Raw genomic sequence first — 25,254 nt, forward strand, 5'->3', positions numbered from 1 at the left:
CTCCTCCTACTTCTGTTCCTTGCCTGTTAACAAAATTAAGGTATTTCTCTACCTTACGAGTACAAGGAGGAACCTGCAAAAGGGAGTGAGTTGTAAGGAGAGTTTGCCAGATCAGCCACATGCTGCTCCATCTGTGAGTCATTGAGGGGAACTCAGCAAATTGGACTGTAATGGTTCAAATTGTACCGATCTTGCATGTGGTCCAGATTGCCCAGATTTGACCTGGCTGTCTGGCATGTTTGGAGCCATGTAAATCCCTGAAATAAAAATCTCATAAGCAGTAGGTATCAGATGACTTGGAACCTGCTTTAAGCTCAGCCACTGAGGTGCTGTGCAAGCCACAAGCAGTTTTCTGATATCTCCTGAGGTGCCGAGGACTCACAGCCTCAGCCACTAGTGTGATCTGCAAAGCCTTTGCAGTGCCCACCTTCCTTCTCTTCAGGCCTCTCTTTCTCTGATCACTTTTCAGAGACACTGTCTTTTCAGTGTTCAAAAAACCATCCCTCTGTCTGTGCATAATTGTGTAAAAGTGAATGGCATCGCCATCTCTGAAGACACCATCTGGATTTGACTATGACTAAGTCTTGGCAAACTTTCATGCGCGGACTCATTAATAGCCAACACTAAGTGCTTTTAATATTTTTAATATATTCTCTTTCAATGATATTTTCTGGGCATGCAGTCTTCTAAATATCCATCGCCATGTGCAAGAAGAGCAATACTGGCTCACTTGCCAATGACGGGTGCTTTCCGGGCAGCAGGAAGACCTGTTGCTCTCTCTGCTCCTCCTCGCAGTCTGTCCCCCGGGATTTTTTGGCCAGCGGTGTGAGGAGCAATGTAACTGCGTGCACGGCTTGTCCTGCCACCATCAAACCGGAGCGTGTCACTGTGAAAAGGGATGGCGAGGGAAGCACTGTGACAAACGTGAGTGCTGGAGGAAGGTTCGGCTCGGTGCGTACATTCCTCCCGGATCCAGAGCGGGCGACAGGATCCTCTCCCTCCTGCGTTGCTCCGCGGGGTCGGTCTGAAAGCATTCATGAGGGATGGGTGCAGCAGATCTGTTGGAGGGGGGTAGTTTTGCACCGTCCTGCCTGGCCCCTGCCCCGTACCCTAACGAGGATCGGTTGCTCCTTTGCAGCTTGCTTGCCCGGCCGCTACGGCGTGGGCTGTGCCCAGCGGTGCCGGTGTCCCACGGGTACCCCCTGCCATCACCTGACGGGCGAGTGCGGCTGTCCTCCGGGACTCACCGGCCACGGCTGTGAGAAAAGTAAGCTTGTCGTAAGAACGCAAATACTTCCCTTGGAAACGGATTAAGAAATCAATTTCCCAAATAGAAACGTGAGGATACAATGCGTGAAGAGGGGGGAGACAACGACCTCACAGCACTGACGACGGGCAAGGGCTGCTTGTCACTCACCCGCGTGGTTTGGCGGGTTCTGGCCTCTGTGCCTGGCACGGTGTGGGCTGACAGGGTTTTTCCTCTTGGGGTTTGAAGCTCTCAGGCTGGCAGGGAGCAGCTGGGGGATAACCTGCATCAAAATAGACTGAGGAGGAGCCAGCAGAGCCCAGCTCCTGCCCGCAGCCTGAGTCAGGCAGCAGCTCTGCATTCTGTCAGCCTTGGCCCTGTGAGAGACCATCTATTCCTGCTGTCAGATCATGGAAGCGTCATTTTCTGGTTTGTCTTCAGTGTTGAGTTTGGCCGTCTGGAGCCGTCTTTGAAAGCAGGCTCGTTCTGTGACCCCGGCTGAATAAATTTAACTTTGTTCTTCCTTACAGCGTTTTGCCTGAGCACTGCTTTAGCAAAAAGGAAAACAACAACCAAAAAGAATTTAAAGAATTGGCATTGTTGTCCCATATCCTCCACTAAAGGACTCTAAATCCTGACCCACAACCAGGGCAACTTAAAGGAAGTGAGATGTAAGAATTAGATATGGAAAGTCCCAAACCTGTAGGCAGTGTGGCTGTCAACAGGCAAAATGAAACCTGTGATGGTGTTGGTGCTACAGCAGCTTTGCAAGTTTAAACTCTCTGCAAAAGGCAGAATGTCTTTATCCTCACGCCTGGTCCCTTGTGAATTATACTGTTATTTTAGTCAATTTTGCCTGACATTTCCCTATGATTTTTTCTAGTGACAAGAAAATTGTATCTGGCCCTTGACAGTTGGGCACAAATTGACTGAACAAAACAAAATCAAGCAGTGAAGTAACCCCCAAGTAAATGTAATAAATCCAAAGTCCCGGAGGAGAGCGTCGTTCTGTAGGCAGGGATTTTATTTAATATATTTGAGCTCGCTCTTTGTTTGAGCGCTATATTTACCAAGACAAATTTAATTTATTGGTTTACATTTCCTCTCCCCCAAGCTTGTCCGCCGGGCACGTATGGTAAGAGCTGTAACCGAGTGTGTCAGTGCTCTGCCGAGAATGAGGAATGTCACCCGGTGACCGGCGACTGTGCCTGCCGCCCCGGGTACCACGGGGCCCGCTGCAACCTCCGTGAGTACCGCGGTGGGCTGCCGCTTTCTGAGCGAGGCCCGAGTTACACAGAAGCGTGTGCTGGTGCTTTGAGTTCATCTGTGCTAGTACCGTCAGCACTGATGAGATAAAGTAAGCGTAGGTTTGGTTAATTTACAATAATAAGAATACCTGTGTTATTGCAAGAGATTACTTTTTCAAATATACATATTATATAATTTATATAGATATATAATATATAAAATAATTCATATATATTTATATAATATAAATGATTAAAAAAAAAAAAGGCTCATTTACTAGATAAATTCTTTCCAATTTCATGCCACGCTGAAGAATATCAGTATTATTCTCTGCATTTACACCTCTCATCTTTAGCTACACCTGGATATCATGTAGCTCTTTCATTTCCAAATACTTAGGCCCAAATACTTCCCGAAATCTCTGCGTGCTCAAGTAAGGACAAATGGTTATTAGAAAACAACAGTCTGCAGGCTGTAAATCTAAGTGATTCATAAAGTCACTTAAGTTGTAGGGCCTTCTGAGGAACAATCAAATTAAACAAATTGTTACTCTGGATTGAAAAATGGTGCCTAGTGTAGAGGACAAAATGCCAATTGGCTGAATGCTCCATCATAAAAAATATTCCCAGATCCACATGCTTCATGCTGGAATTTTAGGACATCTGTAAAGTTGTTTCTGGTGGAATGTGGCAACTGATAAGAAACACATACCAAAGTATCCAAGAAAGGAGAGAGTCAATTACCTTTTTATTTACAACTTTAATTTTGTTTTTACTCCATGATTTGTAACAGTCTCATTTAAAAAAAAAAAAAAAAAGCAAAAACCTGTCATCTTTCAAGCTCAGTCTTTCTCTCTTTGGTGAATGCTGATTTTCCTTTCTTAGGAATCTAGCATGGCTCTGTTTGATTTACTTGTTTTTTTGGGTGACAATTTGGATACAAAAGCCAGCGTCACTGTATGCAGCTGTAGTAAGGATTAAACCTGTGCTTTATTCCTCAAGTAGAAATAAGAAAGAGGTTCATTTTAGAAATGGGTATTTGTATTACCGTCATGTCATCACAAGTTATTCTTTAAAATATAAATGTAAATGTAAGGGTTGATTCTATCCTCCTTTGTACATCAGTTCTCACTGTAAGTGAGATTGAAATCCAGCCTTAAATATCTAAGCTAGAGCCATCTGGATCCATTATACATTAGATTATAATAAATATTATAGTAGAGCAGTAGTGGAGATCAACTATTTAACAGTATAATTTTAAAAGACTTAATCATGGGTAGCCTATTACTTTTATGTAGCAGTCTTTCAGTAGTCATTACCTGTGCATGTAGTACTAAATCCCTATAGATTATAGTAAATGTCCTCGAGCTTGCTTAGAACCTTAAGATTTTATTTCAGAATTTTAAAATTTAAAACTAATAATTACACTGAATTTCTGATATAAAAGAAATTGCTTACAAAATGAAATCTGTGTTTTGTTGCATGCAGAGGGAATTTTGCCACAGACTTCTGTGTAGCTAGGAATAAATCTGTGGTGTATGAGACATGAGCCTTCCAAAAATACACAGTATATCGCACAGCAAATTCTCACTTAATAAGTACAGCTGTGTTAAACGTTTACTGGAGAGATAATGGAATGGTGGAGGTTCACAGAGAGAGAAAATCTGTCTGCCACTCTGACCATTGTATAGTCAGACACAAAAATGGAAGGAAAACAGTTGAAGTGTGAGTTAGTTTTAGGTTTAGGTCAGTGGAGTGAGAGGTTGTGGACCTGATTCTGAAGTGAGTGTCCGATTACCAAGGATAGCTAGCGTGACTTTGGTAGGAATACTCCATGTTCCCGCTGTCCTCACTAGAGGCAGAACTGGGGCTGCTCCAGGATGAAGAAGCTTTCGATATAATATTAAAAACAGCATAGGGAGCCACTCCCAATGTGAAATGGGCTTCATTCCAGTCAACATGTGGTTGGATGCTGCTGGAAACGGTTTCTGGCAACTATTGCTATATTTATAGTACTGTGAAAAAAGGTTCAAGAAAGTATCTATAAAAGGTGTAGTTGGCTGGGAAGTCAAATTTCCAGGAGCCAAGAGCAACGAGGCTTTCATGTTCTCAAATTTTGGAGTGAAGAGCTGAAACAGTCTCTTGGCAGGATCCAGAGGAAGCAGACAAACTAGCAATAAGGTTCCCATCAATTGTCCATAACTTGGTGGACGGGCAGATCTACTTGAGTAAAATTATGAATAAAAAGCAGTAAGTGGTGGTGTAATGGATAAACCCCGCCGTGCTACATCTCTGACATTTACTGAGCAGGGCGAACCCTGAGCCAGAAAAACCTCACTAGTTTCATCTTCAAGCTGTAGGTAACAGGATGCTTCAGAAGTGATTTTTTGACAATGCAATTAGTAACATTGGTGAGAAAATCCCAAGTGTATGCAGTTGGTATGAAAAGATTTAGGAGATCTTGGTCATGGCAAACCCACCCAAACCAGAAGGAAAAAATCAGGAAATGAGTTAGAAATCTGGCTGCTGCTCCTGCTGTTCTCAAAAGAACATAAGTCAGATGCACAGGAAACTGTTAAATTAGAAAATGTCTTTATGAGATAACTGGTGGTTAGAGGCTAACCCTCTTTATAAAGGCAGAGCCTACTTAAGTGGCAGGACACTGTGTAAATTGCCCTACCTCTCTGCATAGAAGTTCTGCAAAGTAGTAACAGATGCAATGGCCTTGTTAATAATCATGTGAACTTTGCAGCTGATGTGTTTGCCCTGCTTGTGTTGCTCCCTGTTGAACCGAAATAAATAAAATTCTGCAAGGGTAAATAAATCGGTAAGGGGAGAATTACTGCATCCCTTTCACTAATGGAGCAGCTCTTGCTAGTCTTGAGCTGAAGAACAACTCTGAAAGCTTTGCCAGGGAGAAGCAACGTGTCTGGGAGCGTGGGAAACAGAATTTTAAAAAGAGAAAGCCAAATGATGACCAAAAGGAAGGAGAGAAGGAAAAGAGAAGCCCACTTGGAGTCCAATTAAATCATTGAATCTGGGTGTGGCCTTAACTTCATGTCTTGGTGGAAATGAAATAGATGTTGCAGGGCTCACTCCTTGGTGCCAGGGTTTGCACATGAAACAGATTTTCTGTACTGACAGATGGAAGCACTGATGACGAAGTATTCACTGAGAAGCAGCCATGGCTGAGAAGGGCTGGGGAGAGTATCTGCATGTTATGGAAGTGTGTATCTGTTTACTCCTGATGATCTGCTATCCTATTTGAGCAGAAGCCAATTTTCAGTTTTATTTTGAAAGGCATGCCTTTAAATCTTCACCATAAGCTCTCCCTCTCTACTGAATAGTTCAAAAACTCCAGAGATATCTTGAGCTGCTCAGACCATGTTTTCATGCCTTCAGAAAAGGGAGAAAATACATAAAGTTATTTATGCACAGATTGCGAGAGATCTGTTGCTTGGAGGCATGGGCAAATACATATTCAACCAGATTTCCAAAGTAGCCATAGGCTTTCCTTTCACCAGGGGAAGGGAAGGAAGGAAGGAAGGAGCAAATAAGTGACACGTAGAGGTAGTAGCACCAGTGTAACTGTTCAATGATGATCATGTTGCTCTAAAAGCACCAGCTTCTCCATCTTCCAGTACACTGGAAAATTAGAAAAATAACCTGCATCTCTGGAATTCAGTGGTAGCACGCTGGAGGCAACCCTGATGGACAGAGGCATGTGCCTAGCAGCTCTGCCCGGCTCTTTTCTTCAGTTCCAGCCTCCATCACTCTTAAGTGTGTCTTGAAGACATGAGTTAAGCATGGCAGATGTATTTGTGTCTTCCTGATCTTGTATTCAGCGCTCCTTCAACATTAGCTGTCCAAAAGGAAACCAGAGATACTCGCTACCACCTGGAAAACCTCTTCACGGACAGCTCGTTGCCATGTAACACTGGCTCAGCAATCCACCCAGGTTTAATGTTTCTTCTGGGTATTAAAAAATACAGCTGCTTTGGTTTTTTCCCTCAGAGAATTTTCTGCCTTTGCATTTAAACCATCTCCCTCCTCTATCTATCTTCTGAGAAAGAGTCTCCTGAAATTGCATGTTATTGTCATGTGCACATTTTCATAGTTTCCCTTCCACAGCCCACTTAGATGTGCCAGGGCAATGCCAATTCCAGTTTGGAGGGAGAGGGTGGATTATAGAGGAAACAAGCTTTCTTCAACTTAAGCATTTTTAAAAGTCGAGACCTGCCTCAGTATCCATAACTGGTCAGCTAAAATGAGTGCTAAAAGGGGCAGAGATGGCTCACAGCTTTTCACTGTCTCAGGCAAACCAGGCTGTTGCTGCCCAAAGGAAGAGGGACCAGGGCCCCATCTCTCCATCTCTGCCATAGGAGAGAAAGGGGCAATGAGTTGATTTGGAACAGAAATCTGAGAGGAAAACCTCTAAAGAATGGCCTGCTTTTCTTCCTGCTGTCATGTGTGAGGAACGGGAGGAGCAGGAAGAGCCGGGAGAAGTTGGACCAGGCTCAGCAGCAGCAGTTGGTCCGGCTTTCCAGGGGTTTGACTTGCAAGTGAGCACTGCCGTGCTGCCCCCAGGAATGCATTGCCCGAGGCAACCATCTGTTTGTCAATGCCTACTCCTGGCTCTCTAGAAGTGAATCGAGTTATAAAATGAAAATCTAATTTCGGTTGAAATCAACGAAGTGCTTATGACATGAAATGCAATGGGTCCAGTAGCAACATAGCCTAATTGCTATTTTGTTCTTTGAAAACAGGGTGTCCAAAAGATACTTACGGTTCAAACTGCCAAAACCCCTGTAAATGCATGAATGGAGGCCATTGCAACCCTGTGTCAGGAACTTGTGACTGTGCGCCTGGTTTCATTGGAGCCGACTGTAGTAAAAGTAAGCCAACATTCATGTTCTGCTTCTTTCAGAGAAACAGCAGAGAGAATAATCTGCATAAGAGCTTGTCAGTAGAAAAACAGACAGATCCCAGCTACCTCCTCCTTGAATTGTAAATCAGGATTCCAGCTTTGTAAAAAATCTCTTGCAAAATATTTTCCCTCTCTTCTGTGTGCATAGAAGCAAGGACACTCATCCCAGGATTACAACCTGCTTGCCCAAAATTATTTCTAGAGCCAGCTCAGCATGAATTGCTCAAGTTCCTTCTTCCTGTCCAAATTTCTAGGTTGAGAAATTATCTCAATATTTTGATTCACACTGTGGTGCCATTAGTTTCAATAAATGGGAAAAGGATCAAGTTTTGTCATGGCAAAACTGGTAAAGACTCCATGGCAACCCTACTTTTACTTCTGTATTTTTGAGCTAAATTGGGTTGCTGAATTTCTGTACTATTTCCAAAGCTATGATCTCTGTGAAGTTCTCTTCAGCTTATTCACAGAAAGGCAATGTTTTAATGCTTAGTAGCCTATAGATTTGCTCTTCAGCATAGGACAGCATCAGTATTAAGGAAGGTAAAACATCTTTAGCTGGAAGGATGAGCAGCTGATATTTCAGATGTATACTCCTTTTTGGTAGGAAACCTACTAAATGTTCCATGTAAAACCATGGATTATATTTATAACCTCAAGTAAAGTTTCAGAGGATGAAGCAGTCATGTCTTTGGATGGGTTTTTGAAGCACCTAAGTTGGAATAAAAATGAAGCCAACTTGACCTATAAGATCCCACCTATGTTAAAAATGAAAACTGGCATTGGATACCCGAGGTTTTTAACAAAAGACTGTGTTTCCTTCAGCTTGCCCTGAAAAGCGATACGGGAAGGACTGCACCCTGTTCTGTGCATGTGGTAAAGGTCAGTGCGACCCACGGACTGGCAAGTGTACCTGTCCTCCTGGCCAAATGGGACCCAGCTGTCAGCAAGGTAACAAAGCGGGACCCAAGGTCATCTCGTCAGTTGGTGACCTACTTAAAACAACCAGCAAATAAAACTCAGCGCCAAACAATGTTTATAACTGTGTTTCCCGATGCCTTCGGTTGATAACATTGCAGTTTGCTGTAGTTGGCCCCTGCCTCTCTCCATTCCATCACCCTGCCTTTATCCTGTCCCCATCTCCTGCCTGCATCCCACCGCTTTCCTCCACCCTGCTCAGTACCACTGCACTGGTTTCTCCACAAAGCTGAAGTGACTCCTTTCAGAGACTCCAGTCCAAACAGAACATAAAGATGAGGAAAAGGGTAGTTTGTACCACACAATGCTGAGTATGGATGGTACTAAATATAGAAGCAAGTTGCTTGAGCTGAAAAAGGGAAGGGAGAGGATTTGATGAAGGGCAGGAATTGGGAGTTGGGACAAAGGGAGGAGAGCAAGAGGAGCAAGTGTGGAGTGAAGCCAAGTGAGGAGATACAGCAAGACAGAGAATGTTTGGATGAACCTGCTAATAAGCATGGAGTGTCCTACAGCCCTCAGGAGACACCAGTCACTTGGGATACTCTGTGGGGAGCATGTGTGTGTATTTATTCCCTGTCACCTTCATCCTTTTGGGGGATGCTAATTTTTTTTTTTTTTTTTTCAAACTTTGTTAATTCTCTGTAGTGTGTCCCCAGGGACAATATGGCCCCAACTGCCACCTGACATGTACCTGTCAGAACGGTGGTATCTGTGACCACGTGGATGGCAACTGCACTTGTGGGCTTGGCTGGACAGGAAGATCATGTGAGAAAGGTAATTTCCTGCTTTGATGATAGTGGATGTGTGTACTCAAACAGGAATTCACAATGTCTACAGACCCACAAAAGGAGACAGTTTTTGCTTAAGTAGGCTCCCTCCCAGCTGCATTCATGTCTCTAGCTTCTCTCACGCAGAACTGCCCCTAGTTAGAGCTTTAGGTCTTTTTTCAGAGAGAGTTTCCTCGTGAGTCCTGCTCTGTAACTCATAAATTCCTTTGCAGAGACTTATTTCTTCTGCTGTCCAACTTTTGTGTTCTTTTGTTCATGGGAACATTGTTTTGTATCTTCTTTCACGTGCTCCTCAGAGGTCAGCAGAAGCCTACATCTCCCTCCTCTCTTGTTATGTTCTCTCTCGTTATTCTCTTTCCTTTGACAATGGACTTCAGTTGAACTTCCCATGTATTGACTTCCCTGCTAGTACAGTTCTGTAAACATCTGTCCAAAGCAATTGAGATTGCCCTGTTGTCACACCCTTACCTCTCCATGACAGCACTCCCTTACACAAGACAAATCGCACTTAAACTGAATAAGCTCAGTTTTCACTCCAAAAACCCTCCTGCCTGTTCAGAGTCTTTCCATGTCTTGCCTTCTGTTCATCTCCCAGAAGCCATTCTGTATTTCTGCGTTCCCATTTCTCTTTCTAGAGAAGGGGTATCTGTATAGTTATGGACCTAAATGTTCAGAAAACCATGAGCTTACTGGTATGAATTATAAATAGTTAGTTCTGAGTTCACATGCAAGAGAAATGTCCTCGTTACATCATAACTGCCATGGTGCAATCTCCCCAACACACTCCTAGGCCCTCATTTACAGCCTTTTCTGTCCCTGACATGTAGAATATCCACTACTAACTCCATACGTATCTTTACCAGGTACTAGTCCTTGTAGGTGTCATATAGAAATGACACTTCTTTAGCAGCATTGTTCAATGCAATTATTTCACTTTGCATCTGAGAAGACTCAGAGACCCACTTCATGCATGTGTGTGTGCAGAGAAGGAGCAGGGAGAAAAGGGAAGGTGTTGACTACATGGAACCACTCACAATGTAAATACCACTATGGACAGGCACTTAAAAAGTGCAGTTTATCAAGAACTGGCTAAATTTGCATTGGGTATCCACCTGTGTTCATCCCTCTCTGTCTGTTCCCTGAAATCTCTGTAACCACCCATAGATTGCATTTGGGTTGCAAAGCCTCTGTAGGATTATGCAGGTGTCACCACATGGAGTAGTGGACCGTGGGTGTATCTTATAGATATACTTAGATAAAACATCTCAGAAGTCGAGCATGGGGGACTGACGTGCACACATTGTATAACAGACTGTGTGTTACTTCGGTAGAATGAACTTTACTGTTTATTTTTTGACAGAGATAGCCAAGTTATTGAAAAATTGAGTCTTGATTTCCACAGCAGTGTGGTGTTTTAAGCATGTTTTGACTAGAAATCGAAGACTACTAATCAGGCATCCTTTTTCTAGTGATTAGATAGGATGTTCTTGAAAGATCTTGTCTGACATTTGCAGTTATGAATCGGATTATTTGGATGGCCACGCTCATTTAAGTTGGTCTGCCCAGATTCAAATTATCACAGCAGTGGGAAGTTAACTTATGCAGAAATGATGCCTAGGTTAATTATATTGGCAGAGTCACTTTTGCATGACTTGGCTTTCAGTAATTTGAGACGTGTTTAGTTCTGTAAAAGCAGATATCTCATTATATATGGAAAGTCTGTTGCCATGTGTGAAAAAAAGACATCCTCCTGGTTTTATTAGGAATTGGAATGGTGTGAACTCCAGTGATAACATGGAGGAGGAAAAGCTTCATGTTTGCTTTCACACTTTCTAAGTGCCTAAAAGAAAATATTGCTGTAGATATAAGAAAAAAATAGAAGATACCATTTATGACATTTACTTTGTGGCTTTGCAACACATGGTGTGGGTTCAATATTGACTACATAGAGACACAATTTTAAAAAGGTAGACAATAAAAAGTACAAAGAAATTGCTGTTCAAACAGCTACATAATATAAAAGATATCTCATAAGTATGCAAACGCATCATAGTTGTGCGGAAATGCTGTGTCTTCATAACAAGTTTTCTCCTTGGCTCTGCAGTTTATTATATGGTCATCATACCTCAGCCACACAAGCTATCATCACATAACAGCTTCTCTCGGTGAGGTCAGTGATTTTGTGTGTGTCTCTCTTTTTCTGTCCCTGTCCTGCCAGCAGAATGTCTCCCAGGGAAGTACGGGTCTGGCTGCGTCTTGGACTGCTCGTGCCAGCACAACGGCACCTGCGACAGGTTCACGGGCTGCTGCCAGTGCCCCGAGGGTTACTACGGCCGCTCCTGTGAGCACAGTAAGTGGAGGCACCCTGGGCAACCTGGGCGCACATAAACACCATGCCGGTTCAGTTAAAATTTTGGGGGTGTCCCAGACCACCCAGCCGCTTCCAGATCTGTGTAACTGTGATGCTGGAGTTCTACAAGTTTAAAAGCACATGGCATTATTAGAGTTAATGATAAATTTCATTTTTGTTGGCTCCTGGGGAACGTAGCTGAGGATACAGAGGATTTTAAAGGCATGTATGTTTTTCGTCATAAACCTTCGTCATTTGAGACTTTCATTTTTCAGGGTGTCCCCTTGGATTTTATGGGCTAAGCTGTATCCATGCATGTGCCTGTAAAAATGGAGCGAGCTGCGATGCAGTGACAGGACAGTGCATTTGTCCTTTGGGTTACCAAGGTGTCTACTGCGAGAAAGGTACTTGTACACCTCTGATGTAAAAGAAAGAAAGAATCAAAATAAAACCCCCAAAACCCACTTCATTACTCAAATGTTGGTTGAGAGCAACTTCTTCCATATTTTGTCCTTTATGAATATCCTGGAGCACTAGATTTGAGAATGTTTACCTGTTATATAGCTGGGTGTTCTCATTTACTTGTAAATTAACTAATCTGGTTCCGATTAATACAGTGAGAGTCTTGGTCTCCATGATGTCTTGCAGCAATGAGTTCCACATGTCATTTATTAAATACAAGTTCTTTGTACTGATTTTAAATTTGCTTCTGAAACTCCAAATAAGATTATTAAATAGGTGCATGTCAGACCCATTGAGTGTTATGGAGAGGATTCTAATTAAAAATGAAAATAAGTGCCAGTTACATTTCTGAGACAGATTTACAGATACCTTTGATAGGTTAGATTAGACAAACCCAACATAAAGAGAGTTCATATAAATATTATGCCCATTCCGCTATGTTCAATTCATCATTAAACTTGGAATTTACACTAACTTCAGTGGAGAGTTTTTATGAACTTTCCTCTGAGACATCCTGGAAAAACTCTGGCCAAATGTGCATCTAAAAAGCGCTCTTGCCATCAGGCTGCGACCAGGGCTGGTTTGGAGAGAGGTGCCGGCGCCGGTGCAACTGCGGAGGAGCTCCTTGTGATCCAGAGACTGGGAAGTGCCTTTGCCCACCTGGGAAGACTGGAGACAAATGTGACATTGGTAAGGGTAATATTTTCTAAGGGCTAGACTATGTATAGTTAAACCAGTATGACCTGTTGGTCTAAGTGTAACTGTGAAAGGGCATTTGCCGGTATTCAAGAACACATTGTTTGTAGCAAATTACTCTTAGGTATTATCAACATCTTTATCAACAGGCTCTACCTCTTGATTTAATTAATATTTAAATTTGATACACCGATAGAACTGTTTATGGGTCAGCTGTAAAATGTCATTTGCCTTGAGTTGTGGAGAACATGCGCTGGTGAAGAACATAGCAAGAACCTCACAGTTTTACAGACATAGTTGGGAAGACTCCAGAGGGTGCAGATGGTCATGAAAGAATCAGATTGCTGTGCGTTTTGTCACATGGACATTTGTGACCCTTTTCAGATCAATATAGATGGATTAATGAATGCCCAGCTCCAGGTTTGCTTCCCCAGGAGGCAGGGCGGATGAGGGTAACGGAGCTGCAGCAGCTATACTTGCCTCTGGGGTTCAGCAGTAGTCCAAGAACATTTAATCCAAATAGAACTCCCTCGTTTTCAGCACAGGCACTTAGGCTGTGTGTTTGGGAAGTAGTTGGCCCACGAGGGCAGAATTATTTTGTAACAAGGGTATAAAAATAGGTGAGAAAAATCTCCTGTAGGGAAAACCAATCCTACCACTGTACCCTGATGAGTTGGTTGCAGGGTTGAGAGGCAACAATGACCGGTAAGATTCTTGAGCCAGATTCTGATCACACTTAGGACGGAGTAAAGTTAGGGTAATCACTGGAGCAAAAGGAATTGCAGTGGTTTAAAGGAGTGTAAGAAGAGATTCGTGATCCTAATGCTGTGGCAAACAAGATAAAAGGAGTGAACATCCATGTGCGACTATTGGAGGTTCACACCAGGAACCATAACCCTCCTGAGCCCCTGAATCACAGTGGGGGAATCCTATTTGTTCTTTTGTTCTGGGATAGGGCAGGAAACAGCTTTAAACGGGGTGTTATTAATGTGAAGTAATTGCTGGGAGCTTAAGTACTAGTACAACCTGCAAAACTAAAATGGAAAATTATTTGCTTCCCTCTCCACACTGTCCTGTGGTCAGAAACCAAAGCCACCCAGTCTGCAGGCGCTGGCGCGATGGGGGACACCACCCACCCCTGCAGCCAGCACGGCACTGGGCATCCAGGGGCCTTTCCAGTGAAATTTTAGGCAGAAGTGGAACGCAAGGGGGAAGTTCAGCACCAAAAATGTGAACTGAGGTTTCGCTTCTTGCAAACTCTAGGAGTCATTTTTATTTTTCTTAAATCAGCTAGGGTAGCCCCCATCCATGAAAAGCTGTTATGGGGTAGGTTTTATTTGCATTTTTATTTTCAATTAGGCTCAGTTCATCTGTGATATAACTGTGAGCAGCTGTGACTGTGCAGCAGCCATAAAGATAAAAGGCCTGATTTTAATTTGAACTCTGGTAAAGCACCCATTAAACAGGCAAAATGTTAATTAAAAAAAAAAAAAAAGAGAGAGAATATAACAGACTTTTATGGGCGCTCTTTTTCTGTAGTAAATTAACATTGCAGACTTTCAAACAGATGTCTTAAATACACATTGTTATTAACATGAAAATGTGGTATTACATAAATGAAAATCAGGTCCAGAGGTGTTTGAGGAGACCTTTTCTCATAACATTTCCTAATTGAAAAGGCCAAGCTCTGACCGCATGGGGAGAGTTCTCCCACGTGTTGGGGCTGCAGCTGATGCAGGGCTCAGCAGCACTTTTATTTACTTAATGGTGCTTGTGTGAGAAAGCAAGCGCCTTGATTATTTACAGTATTTTCTAGTGAGGTGAGGGAGAGAAGGCTGTTTACAGTGTATTTAGCACCCTGCCTTGTGACCTGCTTCTAACTTTTCCTTCATGCCTGTACTCTGACTGCATAAAAAATTTGCAGTGAGGATTGATCAGTTTAGGTATGAAGTGGGAGTGAGGCATTTTGTGAGCTTAATTTGCCAGGAGGCAGCAGAATTGTGAAATGGGAGTAAGAAATTAGAATATATACAAAATGGATTAATTTTTAATTATACATTCTTTGAGTGAAGGCTCTTTGCTGGTGCATGCAAGCAGCCAAGCTGTGCAGCGGAGAGGTGCAGGAGATAGTGTGGATCCAGGATGCTGACAGTAACTTTCCTGAGCAGATCCCAAGATGTTTTCTGTTTCTTTTTACACCAGTAATGATTTCCATTCTGGGAACTTCTTTAGGGCAGCTAGGCTACAGTTTGGGCAGACCATGTGGTAGACGAAACTTGAGGACTGCAGTGCTTTCCAAAATGTCAGATTTTAATGTTAACAGATGTAGGTGTCTAAGTAGCTTCCTGATCCCGGAGAACAGGGAGACTACTAGGGAGGGTTCACCCTCTTCCAAACACTTCTGTCCTTCCAGAATGCAGGGCAGACCAGTACGGCCCCGACTGCTCCCTGCGATGTCAGTGTGCCAGCAAATCCCAGTGCAATCCGTACAATGGGAACTGCGTATGCCCCGCTGCGTGGATGGGTCCGACCTGCAAAGAAGGTAACACAGGCAGGAGATGATCAGCCTTTCTTAGTAGAGGAAATCATGCATTGATCATGGCAGAGGTCAGTGGACTGTTTGGCCAGGACTGTCAACTCCCCGTGCAAAGATGGTGCTCAGCAGCAGCCACCACCGCTTTGCTTGGAAGGGTTGTGTTGGTGTGTCCCGTCCTCCTAAGGGCCCGGGCGCCTGATGGTGCAAATGCCAGAGGATACTGCCGATGCCAGGAGTCCTTCCAGGTGGTTGTGAGGTCTTGGCCAAGCTGAACTGACTCAGTGCAGTGGTTTCCCCTCAGATCCTACACAGCCTGCTCAAGGATTCCCGAGGCTGCCTCTCGCTGCAGAGAGCAGGCACTCTGCTGTGCCTGACAGTATGAAATTTAGACCTGAAACAGTCAATATTCACAGCCTCTGTAAAATGAATAAGGAGGGTCACTTGCTGTGTGTGCCATCACGTTCACTTACTTTTTGTAGAGGTGTCGTGTTTTGAAGACCATGGTGACGTGTTAAACCAGATAAGTAGATAAAACATTGGAATTAGATTTGGATTGATTTGTGAGTGTGATAAAGCACTCATAGTACTATCACAAAAGGGACTTGGGTTTGGGGGATTTTTTTATTTGGATAATTGCTCTTCTTAATGAGATATATTACTGAGTGAAATTTTCCTTCTACTTGTAGTCTAATCATAACGGCTTGATTGTGATACCATGCAATTCTGCATTTAGTTTAGGAAACACTTTGGGAATCTTCCATTTGAGAGATGGTTTATTGTTTCGCCTGCTCTCCGCCTCTGTGAGGAGGCCAGTGTAACTCAATCCTCTACCTTCTTTTGAAGAATACCATTTATTGAATTATTTAAGTGTAAATTGTATAATCTATATAATATTTCAGTATTATGTTATATAGTCCTGAAACCATGTTTCTACTTAATTCTCTAGGTGGCCCTCCAAAGCTTCCTTTTTATGAAGAACAAACTCAAGAAAGAGGGAATATTTTTCCAAGAGCTCTACAACAGTAACATTTGGACTAATAAATGAACTGTTTTATATGCACAGACGGTATTTGAATTTGGATATGAAACAGCTATTCAATTCAGCTTGAATTGTACTGAAGTATTCACACTTCTTATGGAAGACTACAGAGGCCATTTAGTAGCTGGATCCTTTTAAAAAGTGGAATCTGTTTCATGTATTTATTTGTAGCCTCTTCCCCCTCCATTAATCTGCTCTGGACATTCTTTCTGATATATAATATAATTCATTGTTTGAAAGCTTGGACATGTTTTCAATAAGACCAGCTCCAAAAAGTATCAGGATAAGCAGTATGTAACATATCAACGTGCAGTGAGCCACACCATGTATAAGTGACTTTCTAAACCCACTTGACAACCAGCGTGAACTTTAATGGGTGTTTCACGGATTATTAAGCCAATATGGATTCACTGCAAAATCACATTGCGCAGAAACTAGTGGGAATCACCAAATTAATTCCTCTTTGAATAACATTGTGCGTTCCGTTAAAGCATTCAGTCTAATTTTAAACTTGCAACTGAAGAAAAATCCACCACAGTCCTCAATAAGTTGTTAATTAATTTAAGAGTATGTACCACATTTCTAGTGTGGATTGACTGATTAGAAGGTTTCCATCTATATCTTGCTTATGTCTGAATCTGTCTTCCAAAGAGCATGGTGTCATCTGTCAGACTCTTCTGGCTTTCTGCATTCTCCCATCTTGTCAGTTGAGTTTTTCTGTGGTTTGTCAAGTCAAACCGTGCATCAAACAGTACCTTCTAATGCAGATCTTGGAGAAAGCAGCAGCTGGTAAGCAAGGCTAGATGTTTAAAGATAATCTTTGTGTTCTTTATGTAAAGGAATGTAATGTGCTTTTACTGCACAATAGCTTGATTAGGTCAACTTTCAAAAGTCCTAGTACCATTCAACAGCTGCTGTTGGTCACTTAATAGAACAAAGACATTTTGGTGCTATTTATCTGTTTAGACAGGTTGTTCTTTAATGTAGGACTATGTCATTATAAAGAAATAATGTTCTCTATTTTAATATTCTAAGTTAACCAGACTAAAAGATTTCAGAGTCCCTCTTCATACCTCTCTTTAGGTTAGGAGTTACAAAATCTGTGTAGTAACCTCTTGACTCTGACTATATCAAAAGTGCACTTATTAAGGGGCCTCAGGACCATGGGCTCAGTAGACAGGGCACAAGCAGTTCCAGGTCTTGTGTTTACACTGCAATTCACACACCGTAACAAATTGCAACTCTGCAAGAGAAGATTTTTGTCTTAGAAGAGACAAAGTGACAATAACTGATGCTAACTTGTGATTTTTTAAAGATGCTTGTTGTTGTAGTTGAATAATGAGTAGGTGAAGTAGCAGTTTTACCCCATGGTTCACCTCAGGTCTTAAAGACATCTGCAGTCATTAACTGTCCAGTAGCACTGGACAAAGCAAGCTGTACTTCCTCACCTGAGAGTTTAATTCAAACTGTGATCTATTGGAAGCAATACAGGTTTGGTAGGTATTTTTCAAGCTTCATGAAAGTCTTACTGCTGTTGTTCATCACTTCATAGATATTGTAAGTCATCCTAAACACAGTAAAGGTATTTGTGAATGTGTCAAAATTAATTAACCGACTGTTCTTTCAGCCAGAAAATCACAGGAGCTGATGCTAATCTCTTGTCATTTATTCTTTAGAGCTCTATGAATGTCACTAGAAAGTTTACTCAATGTAAATGTGACGAAACTGTTGTTGTCCCGAAAGTAGACAGAAGCATGTGGCTCTCAGCAGGGATTTACTGTCAGCTGTGACATTTTAAATATTCTTTTGGAGACATGATGGCCTGGGTCTGATCCTACAATTATGTGAATTCAGGACAATTTCACTGAACTGGAACTGATAAGGTAAATCTTGTGTGAGAGTTAGATATGATCTTAGCAAATGCTGGAGAGGAACAATCCAAGTTAAGCAATTGACATATTTTGATCTTAACTACGTATTTACTGCAGAGCCAAACTAAAATAGTAATGCAAACATAGCATTACATTCAATATTTTTTGTAGAAACGTAGAATAAGTTAAGTTGTAAGAGACCTCTGGACCTCTGGAGGTCTAGGCTTACTTCATAGTTATATGGGGTTGCTCAGAGTTTCATCCAGTTGAGTTCTGAATACCTCCAAGGTTGGAGATTCCACCACCTCTGTGAGCCCCTGTCCCAGTGAAAATTTCATGATCTTTTTTTTTTTTTTTCCCAAGTTTCTTATCAGAATTTCCTAAGTTTTAACTTTGCTCTGCTGCTTCTTGTTTCAATGTGCATCTCTGAGAAGTGTTTGGCTTCATCTCATCTATAGCCCTCGTGGGGTAGTTGAAGACAGCAGCAATACCTCCCCTTGGTCTTCTCCTCTGAAGACTGAGCAAACCTTGCTCCCTCAGACCCAACTGTATCAACCGCCATTACCTCAGTGACCCTCCACTGGCCCCATTCCAGTATGTCAGACTTTTCAGTTCAGGGAAAGATACCAAATAACTGGTATGGTTACTCAGCAGCTAATTCATAAAACCCAAGAACTTGCATTTTGCTGTTTGACAGCAATTTATAAAATGTACTGGTTTTTTCTTATCTATGTATACTGATACATGAATAGAGCAGCTAATCAAAGGGGAAGCCTGTCTCTAGCCCTATTATTTACACCTCTGTATACTTGTTTACATTTGCCATAGTACCTTGAATTGTAAATATGTAGTATAAAGGAAAGAAAAGATTTTTGTATTAAGTATTTTTAAAGAATATCACAATTTTAGGTACATGATGAAACACGTATTTTAAGTGACTGATACTGAGCCTGTGCCAATGAATTAGAGGTCCAAGTAGATCTGCCTGGGAAATATTTCAGAAAACTTTTTTTAAAATCTGAAAATGTCACTTCATACAAAGCCATTCACATACAATAGTCTTTTTTATTCATTCCTCCTTTAAAATACTTCTTAGCTTCTTTGTGTTATTGCCTTGGGAGAAGAATTCACTTCAGTACCATTAAACAGATCATTCTGATTTGGGGCTTAATATGACTTTGTTTCAAAACAAAGTACTATCACATAAAGGTAAAAAATCAAAATTAAATATTTCACAAATATTAGAATTTTACCTTTAATGAGGTGGCTTTGAATGTCTTTTCTTGGTTCTCTATTTGTGAAGTTTTGCTAGAAGTGGGGTCAAAAGTTTACATCATTAGCTATTAATTAAGGAATCACTTGCTTGTGATGTAACTCATATGTTTTGATGCTGCTCCTTACTGCCAATTAACAAATTTACCTGATTCTGTGCCTACAAAATAGTCTTTATTAGACAGCATGTACTTTTTAATGGAAAAGCTACTAACAACTTTTCCACAGATTCATTTTGTGGCAAGTGAGTTTAATTACTACTAAAATAATATAACTCTGCTTATTTGCTTCATCAGATTCCAGTGAAAAACTGTCAGGCTGATACTGTCCTGAACATAGCACTGGAGCTTGTTGAAAATGAAAGTGAAAACTTCAGTGAAAATGGTTTTTATATTTAAATTTATGTCCATCTTCCACTTGGTAATGCCTTTCTTGGCTCTCCATTTCCCAGAAGACTGAAGTTAATTATGCTTTCTTGAAAAGAGTTCTCTGTGTATTCCACTGTAACACACTTGCATGCACAGATAGCTCCTTTCAGAAAGACATTTAAATTATTCCAACCATGCAGTTTCCGTGCCAAATCCCACTCTCTTACCTTGTTGTGTATTCCAGATAACTTCGGTTTGAGAAGTGTGGAAACGAGTTGAGTGTAACTCAGTGGGTCCAGCAGAATCCTACTCAATGTGAATTCATGAAACCAGAACAACATGTTTTAAGTTAGACTTCAGTATTTATAACACTATCCTCATAGGAAAACAATCAGAATTTTAAAAATTCCCCGCTTCCCCTGCCAAAAATTATTATTCTACTTTTATCCTTTTTATGTTGAAGAACTATAGCTATTAAAGTTTGCCCAGATTTCTTGCCAACCATATTATTTTGATTGGCTGCAGATTTCTGTTTGTGTAAGTAATAACCATCATAGTATCAAGAGTTGCCAACAGGACAAACATGGAAATTATACCTTTATGTCCTTCCCAGAGGAGCCAGAGACACATTTTGGAGACATCATAGCTTCATACTGTTGATCTAACAGTGACAAGTAACATTTCTGTTAGAGTTTAGCTTCTTATTAGAGCAAAGAAAAGCTTAGGAAGAGTCCTTGGGAGAACTGGTGGACCAAGAAACCTCCATCCTCCCATCCTTGTGTTAATTTTTTTTATGGTTAGGTTAGAAACCTTCTCAATCCTCAGTTCTTGAAGGATGTTTCCTGCACGTTGACCTGTGGCTGACTGCAGCAGCTCTGTGCGTGAGCTGCAACTGTGCCCAGTAATTCTTTTGCAGGGTCAAAGCTTTAAATTCTAACACTGTGTAAAGCAATTTACAGTGGTAAACACCGAATCTCAGATTTGTAGAGCATAAATTGTTTATTCTGATCTTTTTATTGTTTTTAATAAGCACTTACATAGCAATATTATGTCTTGGTGAATTTGTAATCCCTCTTCAAAGACTATGTGGGATGTATCTCAAAATTGTACTATACTTTGTGTTGTACACGTATCATAGTGAAAGGATACTGATTTTTTTATATAAACATGTAATTAAAATTTGTTCTTGTTTTCTCCTTTTTGATAGTCTTGAAGCAATAGATTATGTTGCAGATGAAACTTTATTAAACTAATTCGCATTCAAAGCAAACACACTGAAATCACACCTGGTTTTAGTAGTTTGTATAGAATAAATAATGGGCTCTACATAAATGGGTTTATATATGATCCCTGACCAGAGCAACTTGTCCAGTGACCAAGCCTGATAAATAGAGGTTTCTGGCACTCGGTCTCCAGAGTATTAGAAATATTCAAAACACAGCATAAATCTTGCTGGAAAAGGATAGTTATGAAGTGTAACGTTTCTAGAAGACCTGGGCATGAAGCACTTTGAAGGCGTTTGAAACCGCACACCTGCAGGCTTCCATCAGCCTTCTTGGACACTTCCCAGAGCCTAATATTCACCGAACAAATAGCCTGGTTCACCTTAAGGGTATTGTCTTCTCACATTGGCAGGAGCTGAAGGAACACATGTGCCTGTTTAATGCCAAATAGTGCAATAAGTGTGTGCTGGTTAATTGGAAGTAACATGTTAAATTGAATTCAAAATGTGTAACAAAGGGGGGACAGTATATCAAGCTGTAAGAGAAGAAGTGGACAGATATGGCTAGCTAGCTTCTGGGAGAACAGCTCTACAGGCTTGGACTTATTTTTAACTTTTAGAGCAAACATTTTAAATTGAGGTCTGTAGTACTTCAGGATTTTGTCATATGTGATTTACTTCACTTTTTGTACTGTTTTCAACAAGGAATAGAATAATTAAGTTCATTTGGTTTGTCATCTTTTTAACATATGTTGAGATAGTTCTATAATCATTGCAACATATTCAATAAATTATTTATTAGAAGCCATATTTAAACTATTCCAAGAAACTGATGATGTTATTGCATTAACCTTTCAGTCCTAATGATTGCTATTAAGAGCTGATCAAAAAGTAGACATGGGAATATTAAACCATAATATTCTCAGTCTGTGCAGAGTTAGCATTGATCTGTGTCTTGAACCTGTAAAAAAAGCCATGTCTCTGCATCACTTGAAATGTTCATGTATGCTTGCAATAGATATATGGCACCAGCATAAGAGTGATCTTGTGACTGTGACCCAGGAAGCACTGCTCCCTGGTATGGTCCCCTCAGCATCTTCAGACACTGTCAGACCAATCTGTAGCCAGCACCACTTATCTCTTATTTTCGTCAACACTAAAAGTTCACAGGGTGCTAATAGAGTATTCTGTATGCACACAGTAAAAAAAAAGAAGAAAACAAACTGTCCAAAGCCCATGAGCGATTTCAAAATTACTTAGAAGTTCTGTATGATAAGACACTGCTCTGTTGATTCCTTCAAGCATGGTAGTTAAAAAAAAAATACAACTCAGTTGCGCTGTTTTATATATGAATAAAGATGTCAGCAACTAGTCATCTAACTGTCCATGCCATTTGGCGGTATCTAGCTTCCTTTTCAGTAATAGCCCAATAAATCTTTATCTTTTAGTAAGCTGATGACAGCGAAACATCTTGAGAAGCTGCATGTGGTGTAGCTATTATAGTTAATGTTTAAAATGCTTCATGCCATCTTCTACTGGGTGTTTTTTCGAGTTCAGATGTAACATCTTGGCTGAAGGCATGTGCTCATGTCTCCCTCTAGTGACTCCAAGATCCTGATGATAATTGAACTAATTACTTATTTTAAGGTCTGTGATTTCTTGTTGTGAGAGACCAAAAAGTTAAGCCTCCTAAGAGGTCATATCTTGACTAATTAATTAATATAGTAAAAATACAACTTACTAGCATCAGTTGTAGGCCATGGCCCATCTGAGCAAAGTCTGCACAAATGTAACAAGGTCCTGCCCCGACACCACCATGTTTGCCCACAGCAACTGAGATTCAGCTCTGCTCAAGTGGCCGTAGTGCTTGCACAGACCTCTTACCAAAAGAAATACAAAATTTTCAGCCTTTCAGTTTGCAGAAATTTCTGTACTTTGCATCGATGTTTTCCTTCTACCTACAAGTCCTTTGTAGTTCATCCGGAAACATGAAGGAAACCTGTTGTGAAATTCAAGGGTTGTCTCGTCTCTGCCCCCTGCTTTGAAGATAACATGGAGGTTTCCCAGCGTGGCCACATCGGAGTTAACCAAGCACACATTGCCTGGTTAAGTGGAGCCATATTTGAGATGGAAATGCTCCTTGTTCCCACTGATTCCGCCCTGTTCCAGTTCTCATTAACAAGAAACTGGCCTGTCATTCCTTTGTTATTTTGTAAGTCTTAGCATGCTATAAATTACTTACAAAGTAACTTAATGAAAATTCTCTGGTTTTCGCAGCTGGAGGTTTTTTTTTCAACCAGAAATCCAGTTTTAAATTATTTATATGTCCTGTAAGATACACAGTAGGATTCCTTGCTGTATGTCATCAACAAAGAATAAGATCAGTGTGAGCAGAGGCTGTGGGGGTAATTCCTGCCTGTCTGTTTGCCTTTTTTCCTTTTCTATTTGACATTTATGTTGTGGTAGCTGTTGTGGATCTTGGCCTTGCACTACTAGGCACGTGAGAAGGCTGCTCTTAATTATTACTTTAACCTTAAGGGTATATGTGAAGTACGGAATAGCAAGTGTAATAGCATCACATTAAATACAGGCCCTATTCCTGGGTAATGAGGGATCGGAGTGCTGCAGGAGCAGCCTCACAACAAACCGCTCTGGCCAGGACTTGAGTCCTTTGTGGAACCCTCCTCCACCCTCTCAAAAGCAAGAGGTTTGAACAGACACCTTGAAGGACCATTAGAACTGTTCACAGTCATATTTAGCATGTTAAAGTTTTTTACAAGAACTAGTGAATTTGATCAGAAAATAGTTATTTTTGGCTGCCAATGTGGTAAAACCACTTAAAATACAAACTCAAGAATGTGTTGAAAGCAGCTGGTTTGCCAGCTCAGCTATTGTGGTAGCAAAGTCTCCCCTCTGATCCAATGGGGATCCTCACTCCAAGATATATTACTTAAAAAGCTAAGGTGGATGTCAAGTGCCTGAAAAATCTTTACGTCTTTGAAAAGAGTGTTGGTGGGGGTTGTTTTGGCTTGGTTTCTTGTTGCAGACTCTCTTGCTGTGAAGCAGTAGCTGGAGTTTTCCTTCCCTTGGGAAGCTTTGCATATTAATTCAGTAGTCCAGTGTCACTGGGTTGATAATGTGCTATCTACAAGGGATAACAGAGATGTGTGACTTGGGGCAGTGCATCCAGCCCTTTAAGTCCAGGTTTTTTACCCTAAAAAACCTAAGTACAATATCGTGATGAATTTGCAGTGAATTTTCTCTTATATCTGATTTCTAGCTCAAAAAAAAAAAAAAAAAAAGTCTTAGCTTTTTTTTTTTTTTTTTAATATTAAAAGAATAGTGCTATTTCTAGTGGACCTCCAGACTACCACACAGGATCCTCTAGAGAGCCAAGGCTGCCTCTCCTGGGAAAAAATCAAAAAAGGTCTTTAAGGGCTTGGGACAGAATGATTTCACCTAACCATGGCAGCAGTAAAAATCCATTTTAATCCATATCTCAGTAAGTGCTTGTGAAAGCAGAAAACAGCCCCTGAACACTTCAAGAACTGGAAAAGGGATGAATCCACAGCACCTGTTATCTTGAGTACATAAATGGTGCTTCAGGGCCCTGCGCTACAGCTATCACGTGATAAGTGTGTGCCAAGTCATGGGAGATGTGAAAAACATTACAACCGATAAATGAATGTTTTATTTTGAGTAGGCATGAAGGAGGATGTTGAAAACTGGGTTTCTTCCTGACTTTGCTGCCAGGAATACAAAGCACCACACAAGAGACTTTGAAGGTCCCTCTGGGAAAAATGCCATTACCAACTCAACTGTGGTGCGTTGTCCAAGTTGCCCTGAAGGAATCTCTGCCAGAAACACCTGTTAACAATAAGGACTTGTTAATGTTTCACAATTATTTTCCCAAGTATGTTATTGCTACACCAGTCCCCGACACAAGAAATTTTGGCAAACATTAAATACACGATACCTGTGAAAAACCTCTGGTCTGTCTGCATCTGCAAAGACCAAGATAAAGCTGCATCTGCAGGTCTGGTAAGGACTCAGTGGAGCTAAGCTTGCACTCAGCAGGGAGGGATTAAATGGGGTGTACTGGGCATACACTTGGGAACCAGCACTATGGAAGAGAACGTGGTCCATAAATGAAAAATAACCTTTTACAGTCCCTCCTTGCCATAGTATTAAAAGTCTTATTTGTCGTTATTTGCTTGTCCAGTCTTGTGATTCTTCATTTTTAATCTACCCTTTT

The 25,254-nt window shown here is 41.2% G+C and overlaps 1 protein-coding gene across 1 annotated transcript in view; it reads left to right on the top strand.

The window, feature by feature from the left end:
• Positions 1-20,956, top strand: part of LOC104359579 (multiple epidermal growth factor-like domains protein 6) — a 205,136-nt gene extending 184,180 nt beyond the window's left edge. Inside the window, exons 28-38 of the mRNA XM_042800166.1 lie at positions 796-924; positions 1,139-1,267; positions 2,361-2,492; positions 7,260-7,388; positions 8,243-8,368; positions 9,041-9,169; positions 11,405-11,533; positions 11,809-11,937; positions 12,560-12,685; positions 15,105-15,233; positions 16,174-20,956. Coding sequence (XP_042656100.1) covers positions 796-924; positions 1,139-1,267; positions 2,361-2,492; positions 7,260-7,388; positions 8,243-8,368; positions 9,041-9,169; positions 11,405-11,533; positions 11,809-11,937; positions 12,560-12,685; positions 15,105-15,233; positions 16,174-16,253 — 1,367 coding nt within the window. The 3' untranslated portion in view covers positions 16,254-20,956. The remainder of the gene's footprint in view (positions 1-795; positions 925-1,138; positions 1,268-2,360; positions 2,493-7,259; positions 7,389-8,242; positions 8,369-9,040; positions 9,170-11,404; positions 11,534-11,808; positions 11,938-12,559; positions 12,686-15,104; positions 15,234-16,173) is intronic.
• The last annotated feature ends 4,298 nt before the right edge of the window (positions 20,957-25,254 follow it).

The sequence above is a fragment of the Tyto alba genome, unplaced genomic scaffold (assembly GCF_018691265.1).
Source record: "Tyto alba isolate M040663 unplaced genomic scaffold, T.alba_DEE_v4.0 Super-Scaffold_10, whole genome shotgun sequence".
NCBI classification, from domain to species: Eukaryota; Metazoa; Chordata; class Aves; order Strigiformes; family Tytonidae; genus Tyto; species Tyto alba.